The sequence below is a fragment of the Ostrea edulis genome, chromosome 9 (genome assembly GCF_947568905.1).
Source record: "Ostrea edulis chromosome 9, xbOstEdul1.1, whole genome shotgun sequence".
Lineage (NCBI taxonomy): Eukaryota > Metazoa > Mollusca > Bivalvia > Ostreida > Ostreidae > Ostrea > Ostrea edulis.
In genome coordinates this window covers 12,237,365-12,251,251 of record NC_079172.1, presented here as the reverse complement: position 1 = coordinate 12,251,251, position 13,887 = coordinate 12,237,365, and the positions used below count along the sequence as shown (strand labels likewise).

Sequence of the window (13,887 nt, the reverse complement as noted above, 5' to 3'; positions counted from 1 at the left end):
GCATGCAAGGGTGATGATAATGTGTGATGGAGTTATGTGAAATTTTCCTTCACATTAGTCATGTGATATACTGAATAATACAGATGCAAATTCACCACTATATGGTATTGAAATGTAGCTCGCTTTATTTTACTGATATTTACATGTATAATAACATACACCATACTCTTAAAGCAATACTAGCAGTCATTGTGGTGTTGAAAACTTTTTTGTGGGTGTTGCAAAATTGATATTTACTATTTCAATGACAGGAAAAAAGGTTTATAAACTTTTATCAATACTTGTGTTAGGAAACCTATCCAGCGGCTCTGAATGAAGCAAAATTACATTACTGTCTTCCCGTACACATACTGATTTCTGTATATCATGCTATATATTCAATAGAACCGAAATCTTTATTTTGATAAAATCCTAAACTTAGTTTTAATTTTATCAATGACTGGCTAAAGTTACATACAAAACTACAATGTATAATAATACCACATTTTTACAATAAAATGTTTTTAGATTTAGAGCTAATTTCATAGAAGTCTCACTTTCATACTCACTTTCATAGAAGTCTCATTTTCATAGAAGGAACATCATGAACAGTGAGCTCGTCTTAGTTTAATGGACCCAGAGCTTGACCTCGGGTCATGAGCCAGACCCTCTCCCCTCCCCCCTAAAAACATGAAAGACCTGTCCTCAGATCATAAAACAGTATTACACACACTTGCGAAATCATAGCCAAAATTAGACCATGTAGACTTCCCCTCGAAGAAAAATCTACCAAGTTTTTAACACAAAGAAAATAGAAACATGATGCGCTAGAAAGAATGTAACTATTTCTATTCGGGAAAATTCTAAATTGACCTGATCAGTTGCTGGTTAACCACATAAGGTCAGTACTTTGTGAATAGTGAATAATTTACCCACAGTGCTTTGTTCTTGAGTTAGAGAGGCAAGAGCGATAAGTCTTACAGTGTCGTAAAATGGGGTTTATTGAAATCTTAAGAAGCTATTTTCATCAATTTCACTAGATGATTCGTCAAAGATGGGGGTTGGTGTGTTATATAACGAGAAAATACTTCCCAAAGCTAATGTTTAACTCTACCACATACATTTATTGCATTTTGGAATTGGGAAATATTCCTTATCGAGATATATATATATATATATTTATTCACCGATCAAGGGTCCTCAGGGAGCATGTACAATTTAACAATTAAACATTATAACCTACATGAAACAATTTACAATTTACACATGTGTACCATATACACATTTTAAGGGATTCTACATTGACATAGGTTATAGGTATTGAATTCTCCTCACAATATGGATTGAAAATGTGCTTCACAACAAGTGTACTATATGGGAAGTAAGTAAACAATATTATAAAATGTTGTCACAAACACAGAGGGTACCAAGGGACGGTGCCTGAGCCAACTCGATCAAACTGGCAGTCTTGTACCCTAAGTGTTCGAGACAGCTTATTTATAGTATACACAAAAATAAATACATGATACCACAATATGTACACATGCATACCATATACAGATGTTAAATATTCAAGACAGGTTACTTATAGCGTTGTATACAATTAAATAGAATATACAGATGTATACCATATATACATGTTAAAGGTTTCTACATTGATGTTGGTCTTGAGTTGGCTTAAAATACTGATTGAAAATGCGATATATGTATATATATATATATATATATATATATATATATATATATAATTCAATAAAAAAAGCAGGAAAATATACAGTTCCAAAATATATTTAAATCACTAGCGCTTTCTGGATTTTAACATCCATCCTCAGGTGAAAACAAATTTTAAATCTTAAAATTTGTATTCGCCTGAGGATGGATGTTAAAATCCAGAAAGCGCTAGTGATTTAAATATATTTTGGAATTGTATATTTTCCTGCTTTTTTTATTGAATTATTTTGACTGTGTGATATCAACTCTTTCTATTTGGATTTTATATATATATATATATATATATATATATATATAATATATATATATATATATATATATATAAAGCACGGAAATAGTAATGAACTCTAATATGAACATAACTGCCCTAAGTGAAGAAATAATTAATACATAGCACAGACAATTTCACTTTATTTGGATACCCACTTCCGCCCCTACCCGGGGTTGAACTCACGACCTGCAGTTCTAAATCTTCTAGCAGCATGTAACCAGCGCGCTAGACCGCTCGACAATCTAAGCAAGTCAAAAAAATTGCTTTCGATGACGATGGAATTCTTGCCACGCTGTCACACGGTACACGGTCATTGAGAATGGAAATGGGATACGTAATATTTAGAGTATCCTTGAACGAGTGTATCTTCCGATACCAGTCGAGGGGGCGGACGTACATTTAACAGGATCATACGTGTACATTATACACATTGTATTTGAAATATTCAATATAAAGCACAGAAATAGCAATGAACTCTAATATGAACATAAATGCCCTAAGTGAAGAAACATTTGATATAAAGCACAGAAAATTTCACTTTATTTGAATACCAACCCCCGCCCCCAACCATCGTCATCGAAAGCAAGATTTTTGACTTGCCTAAATGGACGAGCGGTATAACACGCTGGTTACATGCTGCTAGGAGATTTGGTTCCGCAAGTCGTGAGTTCAACCCCGGGTAGGGGCGGGAGCGGATATCCAAATTTTCTGTGCTTTATATATATATATATATATATATATAATTCTCAACACGGTGTCACACGCCGTATTCGCAATATTCCATTATCACCTGCATATGGTGTTTATATATCTCAACTGATTTGATATGCAAGAGCTTGTTCTGGGTATAGTCAGTTTTTAAATCGAGGTAAGCTACTGACAAACAAGTTGATGGTACAGGGATTTCAACAGTCTCGATTGAAGTCAGCATTTCGCAAATTCTATGGTCGTTATAACGATCTAGTTCGTCAATACAACCTCGCATTGGGTCAAATGCTGTCTGACGTGTTTCATACCGATTGTTAAGCCGTTCTTGGCACACTGATTTTGACTGCGGATAACTCCGTTTACCTGATCAGGATATGGGGCTCACGGTGGGTGTGAGCGGTCAACAGGGGATGTTTACTCCTCCTAGGCACCTGATCCCACCTCTGGTGTGTCCAGGGGTCCGTGTTTGCCCAACTATCTATTTTGTATTGCTTGTAGGAGTTATGAGGTTGATCACTGTTCGTTATCTTCACCTTGCACGCTACACGGTCAATGAGAATGGAAATGGGATACATGCAGTTATTTAACATACATTTAAGAGGATCATACAAGATACACACTGCATTTACCACGGGTAGGGGTGGAAGTGGATATCCAAATAAAGTGAAATTTTCTGTGCTTTATATATTTCTTCACGTAGGACAGGTATGTTCATTTAAGAGTTCATTGCTAATTCTGTGCTTTATATTGAATATTTCAAATACAATGTGTATCATGTATGATCCTCTTAAATGTACGTTAAACATTGTATCCCATTTCCATTCTCAATTACCGTGTAGCGTGTGACAGCGTGGCGAGAATTCCATCGTCATCGATTTTACACCCCCGTATAATCGGAGATTCAATGGATATAATTTTTGGTCGGTCTGTCTGCTTGTCCGCAAAAATATTAATCTTCGCCTTAACTTTTGAACGCTTAGTGCTAGGGCTGTCATATTTCACATTATGTATTTCTTGTGGCAGAACCTTTTGTTTGGTGCCTTAATTTTTAACCTCATGACCTTTACATTGAAGTTTTACCTACTTTTGAAAACCTTTTGTACATAACTTTTGAACTATGGTTATCATATACATGTATGTATTCCTTGTGCCAAGACCATTCTTTTTGGTACCAGAATTACTTTGCTAATATACGAGGGCATCAGGTTTTAGAAACAAACATTGTTATTCTTGAGGCAATTAGAGCATACAGTAGTAAAATTTGATTCCTTTTCTTCATCTATGTAAGGCGACTGAATATGAAATATGACTTGTTTGATTCCAAATAGTCCTGAAACTTGAATGAAAACCTATGAAAAGCACACATGATGATAATATGCTATAATTTACTGTCCTATTTCATTTCTACAGTGTATTGAAATAAAATATTATGCTAAATTAATTGAATAGATATTGTTAAATTGGGGATGGGGGTGTTAAAGTTTTTATTACTAGTAATATCCTTGTGATGTTTAAATAATTTCTCTCTTCTTATGTTTCATTAAAATACGAGACATCAATTTCATTTACGAACTTGATGACCTGTTTCGGGAACATTTTGGGCTCCATCAGTGTGAACGTGATAGCTATACATGTAGTGAGGACGAAGGTTCGGCAGATGAATGCGATCAGCAGGAGCTTATAATGTCTAGAATTTCACAGTACTCAAAGATTGGGAATAGTGTTGTACACGACAGTAATGACGAAAATAGTGAAGTAGAAGATGAATTTGTGCAGTTCTAGTAACTGCTTGGATAATTTTTTGAAATCAGAAATTACAGACCACATTTACAGATTGAGGGAAATGACAAACGAGGAAAAAGAAATGTATATTATGGGTTCGATTAAAAGAGTTGGGAACAAGAAAGTAACATCCAAACGAAAGGAACGGAAACGTGCGAGATATGAGTATAGTTTTGAAAGTCAGGCAATCTGTAGAAGAGCATCATTTCTGATCGTATGTGATGCAACAGAAAAAGTTTTCAAAAATATTGCAAAACATCTTGATGATCATGGAGCTTTTTATGAATTAAAATGCAATTTTCATGTTTTCATAAAATTGACTGTCTTATGATCGACTAAAAATGTGAAAATCTAATGTTCCTTTAATTTAAGCCATGAATGTCTTTAAGTGATTTGATTTGGTTTAAACTATATTTATTAAATGAAGCATTACATGAAACATACAAACAGATGCAAAATTAACAGGATTCGGAAACAAGTACTAGTACTTATATATTTGATTTATTTGTATTGAAAAAAAATTTAAGTGCCCAAAATTTGAGTGTCTTTTTTTCCCTCTCAAATAATACATACGCAAGCATTTAAAGAAATCAAATTAAACATAAAGATTATATCTAGCACCTTGTCTATTTCAGATTAATTCAATTGTTGTTCTCCGGAATGACGCCAATAACGTCATGATTGCACTGATGTTATAGAATATATCAGTGCTTCAAACGCAACAAATTACGTCTTAGAAGTGAAAGAGGGCCATAAAATTACATATTTTTAATCCTCTACCTATTATCTAGATATGCTAAAAAGTGAAAATGGGTAAAAATTGCCATAAGGGTCCTGTTGTCATGGGCGCAATCATATATGTTTAAAAGATATACATGTTCCTTCTTTCGCTTTTATTCAAGGGCAGATAATCACACTTGAATTTCCAAACACCTGCATGTATAACATGTTGATAGTTTTTCTTCAAATAATGCGTTTATTGTGTTAATGCTTTTAAAACTTTTATATTGCATTTTTAAATGTTTGAATTATATTTCAAACATTTTTAATTTTTGAAAAACCACTCAAGTATTCCGACATAACTGTGATATCATCAATGCTTTTTTATTCCCCAGTAATCGAAACTTCGGGGGCATATAGTTTTGGCCTGTCCGCCTGTCCGTCCGTTTTGTCTATCCATCTGCCTATGGCAAAACCCTTAACCTTGGTCATTTCTTTTATACCAGAAGAGGTTAAAACTTTCATATTTGGTATGTGTATTCTTTGTTGCAAGACCTTTCCATTCACATAACAATCTTTGACCTGGTGACCTTAACATTGACCTTTGACGTACGTTTTGAAAATTCGAATTTAAACCATATTTTTCAAATCGAAAGATACTGTTTTTCTATTATACATATGCCTTTCTTGTGAGAAGGTCTTTCCATTGGTACCAGATGTGTTGACCTTATGACCTTGACTAGTTTTTGTAATTTAAAAAATTAAATTGGTCATATATTTTACACCAGAAGAGGTATATGGAGCGCCAAATTAAATTAAACTCAAATAATTGAAGATATCTTCAATTATTTGAAGATATCATCAATTCATTTGATGCGCACAACAATTGAATTAAAGATCTCTTCAAATAATTAATGATATCTTCAATTCTGAATTATTGCGCGCATTAATTGAATTGATGATAGCATTAATTCTTCAGTTGAATTGATGCGCGCTTTAATTGAATTAATGATCTCTTCAAATGAATTGATGATATCAACAATTGAATTGATGCGCGCTACAATTCAATTGAAGAGAGCAATAATTGATATAATGCGCGCATTAAATCAATTGATGAGGGCAATAATTGAATTGATGCGCGCATTAATTCATTTGATGAGAGCAATATTTGATTTAATGCGCGCATTAATTCAATTATTGCTCTCTTCGATTGAATTAATGATATCTTTAATTCATTTGAAGAGAGCAATAATTCTTTTAAAGAGAGCGACTATATAATTAAAGATATCTTCAATTCAACATATCCACAATTGAATTAATGATATCTTTAATTGAATTGTTACTCTCTTTAAAAGAATTGATGCGCGCATTAACTCCTTATACAAAAGCATTGTAAATGATTTAAAGATATCTTCAATTGAATTAAAAAATTGATGCTCTCATCAAATGAATTGAAGAGAGCAATAATTGAATTAATGCGCTCATCAAATCTATTATTGGTCTCATTAATTGAATTAATGCGCGCATCAATTAAATTGAAGAGAGCATAATTGAATTAATGCGTGCATTAAATCAATTATTGCTCTCATTAATTCAATTGATGCGCGCATTAACTCAATTGATGAGAGCAATAATTGAATTGAAGCGCACATTAATTCATTTTATGAGAGGAATAATTGATTTAATGCGCGCATTAATTCAATTAAAGAGAGCAATAATTGAATTGATGATATCTTCAAATAATTGAAGATGCCTTCAATTATTTGAGTTTATGTTAATTTGGCGCTCCATAGAGGTACAGATTTCATATTTGACATGTGAATTCCTTTCGATTGGTACCAAAATCTTTGACCTGATGACCTTTACATTGATCCTTGATCTACTTTTAGAAAATTCAAGTATAAGCCGTAAGGCACTGTTTTCATATTTAGCATGTGCATTTATTGTGAGAAAATATTTTCATTGGTACCAAATTTGTTGACTGCCCTAATTTGAAAATTATACACTAAAATGAGTTCCACTTTGTTCTAATTCGGGGCATCAGTATTTCAAAAACATATCTTGCTATAAAGTGAGTATTTATTTATACATAGGAGAAAAACTAGCATTCTTACTCAGGGCATAGATTGTTGCACTCAATTGAATATAAGACAGAGACAAACATTTTATCTTAGTTGTAAGATTTTTTGTGAAAATGGCCACAAGTTTTGGGCTTATTAATTTCCCCCTAAAACACTTCTATTTTCGCTTGACCCAATATATCATGCCTGTATCAGGGGACAGAACAGGTTCAAATGGTATCTATACTTTAATAGTCTACATCAAGTAAGCATTCAAATGTTCAACAAAATATACACCCATTACATGGTAGAGAGAAAATGCACAAAGCAAGAAAGATAATCCTTACATAATTATGTGTCCTATTAAAACTGAGTTGGACTTTTATACAAGTTTGACAGTTTCTTGTGGGAATTTATGCTAGGAAATTTTGATATCAAAATTTTAGGAGCGATGTAAAAGTACGAAGAGATATGTTATGAACGGAGTAGTGAGCATTCTGTGCTTTATATGAATATTTCTTCACTTAGGGCAGTTATGTTTATTTTTAAAGAGTTCAAATTAAATTGCTATTTCGGTGCTTTATATAAAGAGAATTTTAAATTTTCTTCTTCCAACAATGTACATAGCTCCATCCGGATTATAGTCGTAGATGGAGTGTGTATTTTGTATGATGCTCTTACACATACATGTACGTTAAATAACTATAATTAACTGTATCCCATTTCCATTCTCAATGTCCGTGTAGCCGAGCCTTGCATCGCTGGTCACACGCTGGTAGGTGATTTGGTTCATCGTGAGTTCAAACCCCGAGTATAAGGACGGAGGCGGGTTTCCAAATAAAATGAGTTTTTCTGTGCTTTATATGATTTTTTCCTCACGTAGAGCAATAATGTTTACTTAAGAGTTCCTTGTTATTTCGGCGCTTTCTATAAAAATATTTTAAATGCAATATGTATATATATATTGTATGATCCTCTTACATTTACGTAGCGTGTGACAGTGAGGTGAAAATTCCATCGTCATCAAAAGCATTTTTTGTACTTGCTTAGAAGGTCCAGCGCTTAAAACTTTACTCGGACATTTACCTGTCTAGGTCACCCGATGGGTTTTCCCCTATGACAGCAGCAACATTCTGACAATAGAAACACATTTCTAGTCTATTGTACGGAATTTCATACCAAACAAATGCTACTTACTCACATTACAATAAAAGTCTCTATGTATGCTATATCTGGATTTTTATTCTGCAATGACATAGACTGCTACGATATAACAAAGTCAACCATTTTGACAATACCAAAGTCCACAAAAAAGATGTGTGACCGTTCATTTTACGAATGTGGAATTCCCCGTACCCAGTGATGTTTTGCCGCAAGTTTGCTTGAAATTGGTCTAGTGGCATCGTCGCAAGACACGGCTGAAATGTACGCTCGGAACGTACAATTCAGCCGTGGTTTGCGACGATGGTCTAGTGGTTCCAGAGAGAGAGAGAGAGAGAGAGAGAGAGAGAGAGAGAGAGGTCAAAATATGGAAAGTTTACAAACAGACGATGGACAACAGGTGAAAGGTGAAGATAACGAACAGTGATCAATCTCATAATTCCCATAAGCAATTCAAAATAGATAGTTGGGAACACACGGACTCCTGGACACACCAGAGCTAAGATCAGGTCCCTAGGAGTAAGCATTCCCTGTCGAACGGTACACACATATCAGAAAAGTCCACTTAATCTTTTACCTCAGGTTAGCTAAAAATGAAGATACTGCAATGAATTGGGGAACATTCGGCGATTCTGTTTTGAATGGTAAATTATTAATGGCAATCTCAACCTGTCTACGAAAGCATCCTTTTTCATCTGTAAATGCTACCAAAATACTATAATATATTTTGTCTAATTACAATACCTGGGTTACGTCTTCGCACCCCAAACGGTATATAGATTGATTTTTAGATAACAATGGCATGCATGTAATTGGAGCAATACCATTCTTATTTTTGAAGGCTATCTTAAGGACCAGGATGTATAATTGCCAAATGTTTAATGAACTCGTGATCCGGAGCATGGCTTCATAACTAATATTTAAACAGCCAACAAATTCATAAGAATTGGTTGTTTAATTTGCATTTAACAGAAACAGATATAGGTTGGGGGAAAAAAAGACAAAATAAAAACATGTCTATAGTGGTTGTGAAAACTACTTTAAATAAATCAGCACAATAAGCATGTAATTCAAGTTTTACTGAATGTAAAAAGTTCATAATAAATATATAACAAGGATAAGAAATAGTAATGACAATAAACTTACCAATTTATAAAGCACACTTGTAATATGATGAATCGATACGATTTATAAAATTATTTACATGTATATACATACATGCAATTACTAGAATGTGATGTACATATCAGTTGTGACAGGGTGACTTTCTTCATACGTATTTACACATTTGCTGAAGATACTTTTTTGTCTATATGTAATATCACAGTTATACTATTTAACGAAATGACCAGAATATTTCACGATTCTCGACATTTACTAGTAACAATGTTTAACTGGAGAGACAAATCAATATGTGACAAGTATTTTGAGACAATCCCTAACAAAATAAAATTTTGTGTTTCGCTAAACTCCCTGAAGTTGTCCACGTGTTCTTCGCTTAACATATACAATGCGACTGAGGACACTGGTCTATCAAACATTGCTGTACACACCATTGTAACATACCAGACACGCCCTTGTATGTTTCCGCCACTTCTACATCTTCACATGTGTGTGACGAAGGCGTTGTCGAGGACGAAGTCGATGATTGTGAAGATGAAATTATGGTCATCAATGTTGACTTTGTGGTTGATTGTTGTAGATTACATCTACAGTAATACGAGAGACACAGCCCTTTAGAACAAACGAGCTGACATATTTCACCCAAATCTCCATTTTGATCTTCAAATTCGGGTTTAGGATAACATTCTCCATAGACAGTGGTTGTCTTTCTTTTCGTTGTCGACGAATCAGTTGTCGTCTGTGTGGAGGTTTTAGATGGGGTTGTGGTTGAGGTTGTTTTTTCATCAGTTGCAGAAGTTACGGTAACTATAGGTGTTGAATGTATGGACGTTGTGGTGGTAGATTTAGTGGTGGTAGAAGGCTTTGTTTTCGTTGTCGACGATTCAGTTGTTGTCTGTGTGGAGGTTTTAGATGGGGTTGTGGTTGAGGTTGTTTTTTCATCAGTTGCAGAAGTTGTGGTAACTATCGGTGTTGAATGTATGAACGTGGTGGTAGATGTTGTGGATTTAGTGGTGGTGGAAGGCTTTGTTTTCGTTGTCGATGATTCAGTTGTTGTCTGTGTGGAGGTTTTAGACGGTGCTGTGGTTAAGGTTGTTTTTTCAGCAGTTGAAGTTGTGGTAACCATCGGTGTTGAATTGGTAAACGTTGTGGTGGTAGATTTAGTGGTGGTGGATGGCTCCGTAACGTCGCCATTCAGATATTGGTAATGATCGAAATTCTCACAGCTTTCTAAAACAGAAACGTCTGAACAACCATAAAACTGTTCTTGTTTTCCATAGCCGAGATCGCAGACTCCTCCATCACATCCCCAAGAATTGCCTTTAAAAAAATTTATAATATGATCAAATATTTCAATGTTATCCAAAATAAAATCATAGTATGTATGAAGAGAAAGATAGATGTGGTGTAGTAATGATACGATCAGATTATTTTAACGTTTTGTCGTTTATCATACCGGTATTGTATTTCCACTGGAGAACACACTGGGAACATTGAACGTCTTCCGGCAGTATCAACTCTACCGTGTACTCTCCAATTTCTGAAGTTATGTTGTATCGAGTTCCCATTCCATTGTATAATGTCAAAACGTGCTCGTCTAGACATTCTTGTGTCGCTGGGGTGAACGGGTCATTGTGTTCACATAATCGGAACTCAAAGTAACCAAGATGATTGGCTGTTATTTCAACTTTCACCTCGATGACTGATGTTTGTTCGTAACATTTGGAGATGATTCCGGTAGAATATGCTCCGCCCCCATCATTATCACGTGGTTTGGGGGCATCATATGGATCCCCACATACGCCACATTTTCCTCCATTGGTTTCATACTGGTGCTAAAAAAGAAAGAAAATTAATAGTAGAATATTTACGTTTACCATCTTCATATTGAAAGCAAGTTATTCAATTTGCTTGGATGGTAGAGCGCTTTAGCCTGCTGGTCACACGCTATGATTGTCGAGCGGTCGATTGCACGCTGGGCATTCACTCTACGAAATTTGGTTCCGCAGGTCGGGATGTGGGCAGAAGTGAATCTAAAAATTACAGTCCTCGTATCTTCAGAAATCTTGCAGTAATTGAATTATTAAGTTACTTACGTTTTTATTCCACTCGTGAAATTATCATTATCAAATACAGAAGTTTATAGTCTTTAAGTTTTATTTCAGAGATAGATTTTAATCATTTTTTTCAATAAATTGTGAACACAAATCCTTCACACACACGATTTAAGAAAATGAAGTCTGGAGATTTTGAAGATCGGGGAATAGTTTCTTTTTTTTTTCTTCTTTTTTTTTTTCTTCTTCTTTTTCTTTTGCTTGTCAATATTTATTGACAAACCAACGGCCAATTTCCCTTCCAGTGAGAAAAACGACTATAAGTGCCCAAATCTACATGTACATACGCACCAACTGCAACTTACATTGTCATTGCATTCTGAAATTGATATCTAATTGCTTTTATTGACTCTGTGCTTAAGATATAAAACTTGTACGGTACCAATTTTGATGCAACAGATGCGCATTTCGACATATAATGTTTCTTCAGTGATGCTCAAGCCGAAATATTGGAAATCCGAAATAACAATAAACTTGTAAGAACTAAAAGGAAAAACAGAGTGCCACAGACTGCAGACAAATTCGTCTAAGGATCAGAGCTATGCATGAGGGAGATGAAACGATATTTCGTATTCATGCCGTATAGTTATGATATGAAACTCAGAAAAATATCGCTGTTCAAAGCGCTTTGTTCGACTATGACATTGAAAATTTATGATTCCATAAAGAATTTGTATCATATGATATACTAATTTTCCGAAAAATCACATTTTTGGAGGAAAGTCACAGAATGGAAAATATAAAATAGACATAGATAAAACTAATATGATGAGATATCACTTCTGTGACATCACGTGGGGATGTGAACTGCAAATGGACGCCTGAAGGGCGTTACAGGATTTTATCATGCGACCGACTCCATTTTCTAATGAAGTTTTAGAAAAGATAACTTTTATGTATATTACTTAGAGTTTATTCTCGGTCGAGGATGACAAAATCATTAAATGTACATGCACCAACACAAATATATCTGTATAGTCTCTTATGGAATATGAAAACAAAAGGCCAATTATGGGATACATGTACCTAACACAGGCTAAGTATATTCACCGTATGTTGCGGGGACCCACTTTCACTGGAACCTATTGTCTATTCTTTACGTGATGCAATCGTGTGGTAGGATTTTAGGATTTCAAATGAAACAATTAATCTCAATGCTATTTACCTTTTTTATGTGTAATTGATTAGATATACACATGCATGTCAATGTAAAACTTGTACGGTACCAATTTTGATGCACCAGATGCGCATTTCGACAAATAATGTCTCTTCAGTGATGCTCAACCGAAATGTTTGAAATCCGAAATAACTATGAAGTTTTAGAGCTAAATATAGCCAAAAACAGCGTGCCAAAAAGTGGAGCCAAATTCGTCCAAGGATAAGAGCTATGCATGAGGGAGATAATCCTTAATTTTGAAAAGAATTTCTAAATTTCTAAATTTTAGAACAGCAATTAAATATACATCCGTATTTTCAAGCTAGTAACGAAGTACTTAGCTACTGGGCTGTAGAGACCCTCGGGGACTAACAGTCCACCAGCAGAGGCCTCGACCCAGGGGTCATAATGTAAAACTTATACGGTACCAATTTTGATGCACCATATCATTCACTCATTAATACAGACAAGAGTATGATGTAGATTCTTCCACTTCTACTCCCCATCACATTTCGCAGATTTCTCACCTGTTTTCCGCCACAGAACATTTGCATGTGGTTGTAGTTTTTTGGTGTATCCCATCCCAGGATCCACATGGATCCCCTGGCGGGCGGGTCTTTCAGGTATCCATGCGGTTCTACCATACCCACAGCCACACAGACGGCTAAAAGAACAATAACATACCCCATGATTTCTGTATAACGTGTTGAATCAGGAAGTTATTAATGTAACTAAATCTATGAAACATCCGTCTTTTATATCGTTTTAAATACCCGACCTGGCTAAGGGTCACTACATGCGTCAGGTAATTCAAGAAGTTTGCATTGTGTACACGATGACTCGGTCTTATTATAAACCCTCTTCCGAAGTACGTCAGTAGAACGGTAATGACTAAATGTATACATTTTTGAAATCATAACTTAGTGTTTACTCCATTGTAAAAAGTAACGTGGTTTTTCGTTCCTTTTTACTTTTTAATCGTCGTATATTGCACAATGAGGTGTGTCTGTTTCTATAGAGAGAATTCAGTTTTTCATTCAAACCATGCAAGTCAATCAGTCCAGCAATGAATTACTTCCGACA

At 34.8% G+C, this 13,887-nt stretch overlaps 1 protein-coding gene across 1 annotated transcript; it reads right to left on the bottom strand.

The window, feature by feature from the left end:
• Positions 1-9,476: 9,476 nt before the first annotated feature.
• LOC125672816 (mucin-2-like) lies at positions 9,477-13,593 on the bottom strand. Its single transcript, XM_056148541.1, has 3 exons — positions 13,332-13,593; positions 10,991-11,369; positions 9,477-10,854 (listed from the first exon to the last, which is right to left on the bottom strand). The coding sequence occupies exons 1-3, from the start codon at positions 13,491-13,493 to the stop codon at positions 9,911-9,913; spliced, it is 1,485 nt and encodes a 494-aa protein (XP_056004516.1). The 5' UTR covers positions 13,494-13,593; the 3' UTR covers positions 9,477-9,910.
• Positions 13,594-13,887: the final 294 nt, after the last annotated feature.

Excerpts from the sequence above, each read along its gene's own strand:
- LOC125672816 (XM_056148541.1), bottom strand. The coding sequence starts at position 13,493 with ATGGGGTATGTTATTGTTCTTTTAGCCGTCTGTGTGGCTGTGGGTATG. Across the intron at positions 11,370-13,331 it reads TGTTCTGTGGCGGAAAACAG|CACCAGTATGAAACCAATGG; the intron begins GTGAGAAATCTG and ends TTTCTTTTTTAG. Across the intron at positions 10,855-10,990 it reads CCAGTGGAAATACAATACCG|GCAATTCTTGGGGATGTGAT; the intron begins GTATGATAAACG and ends ATTTTTTTAAAG.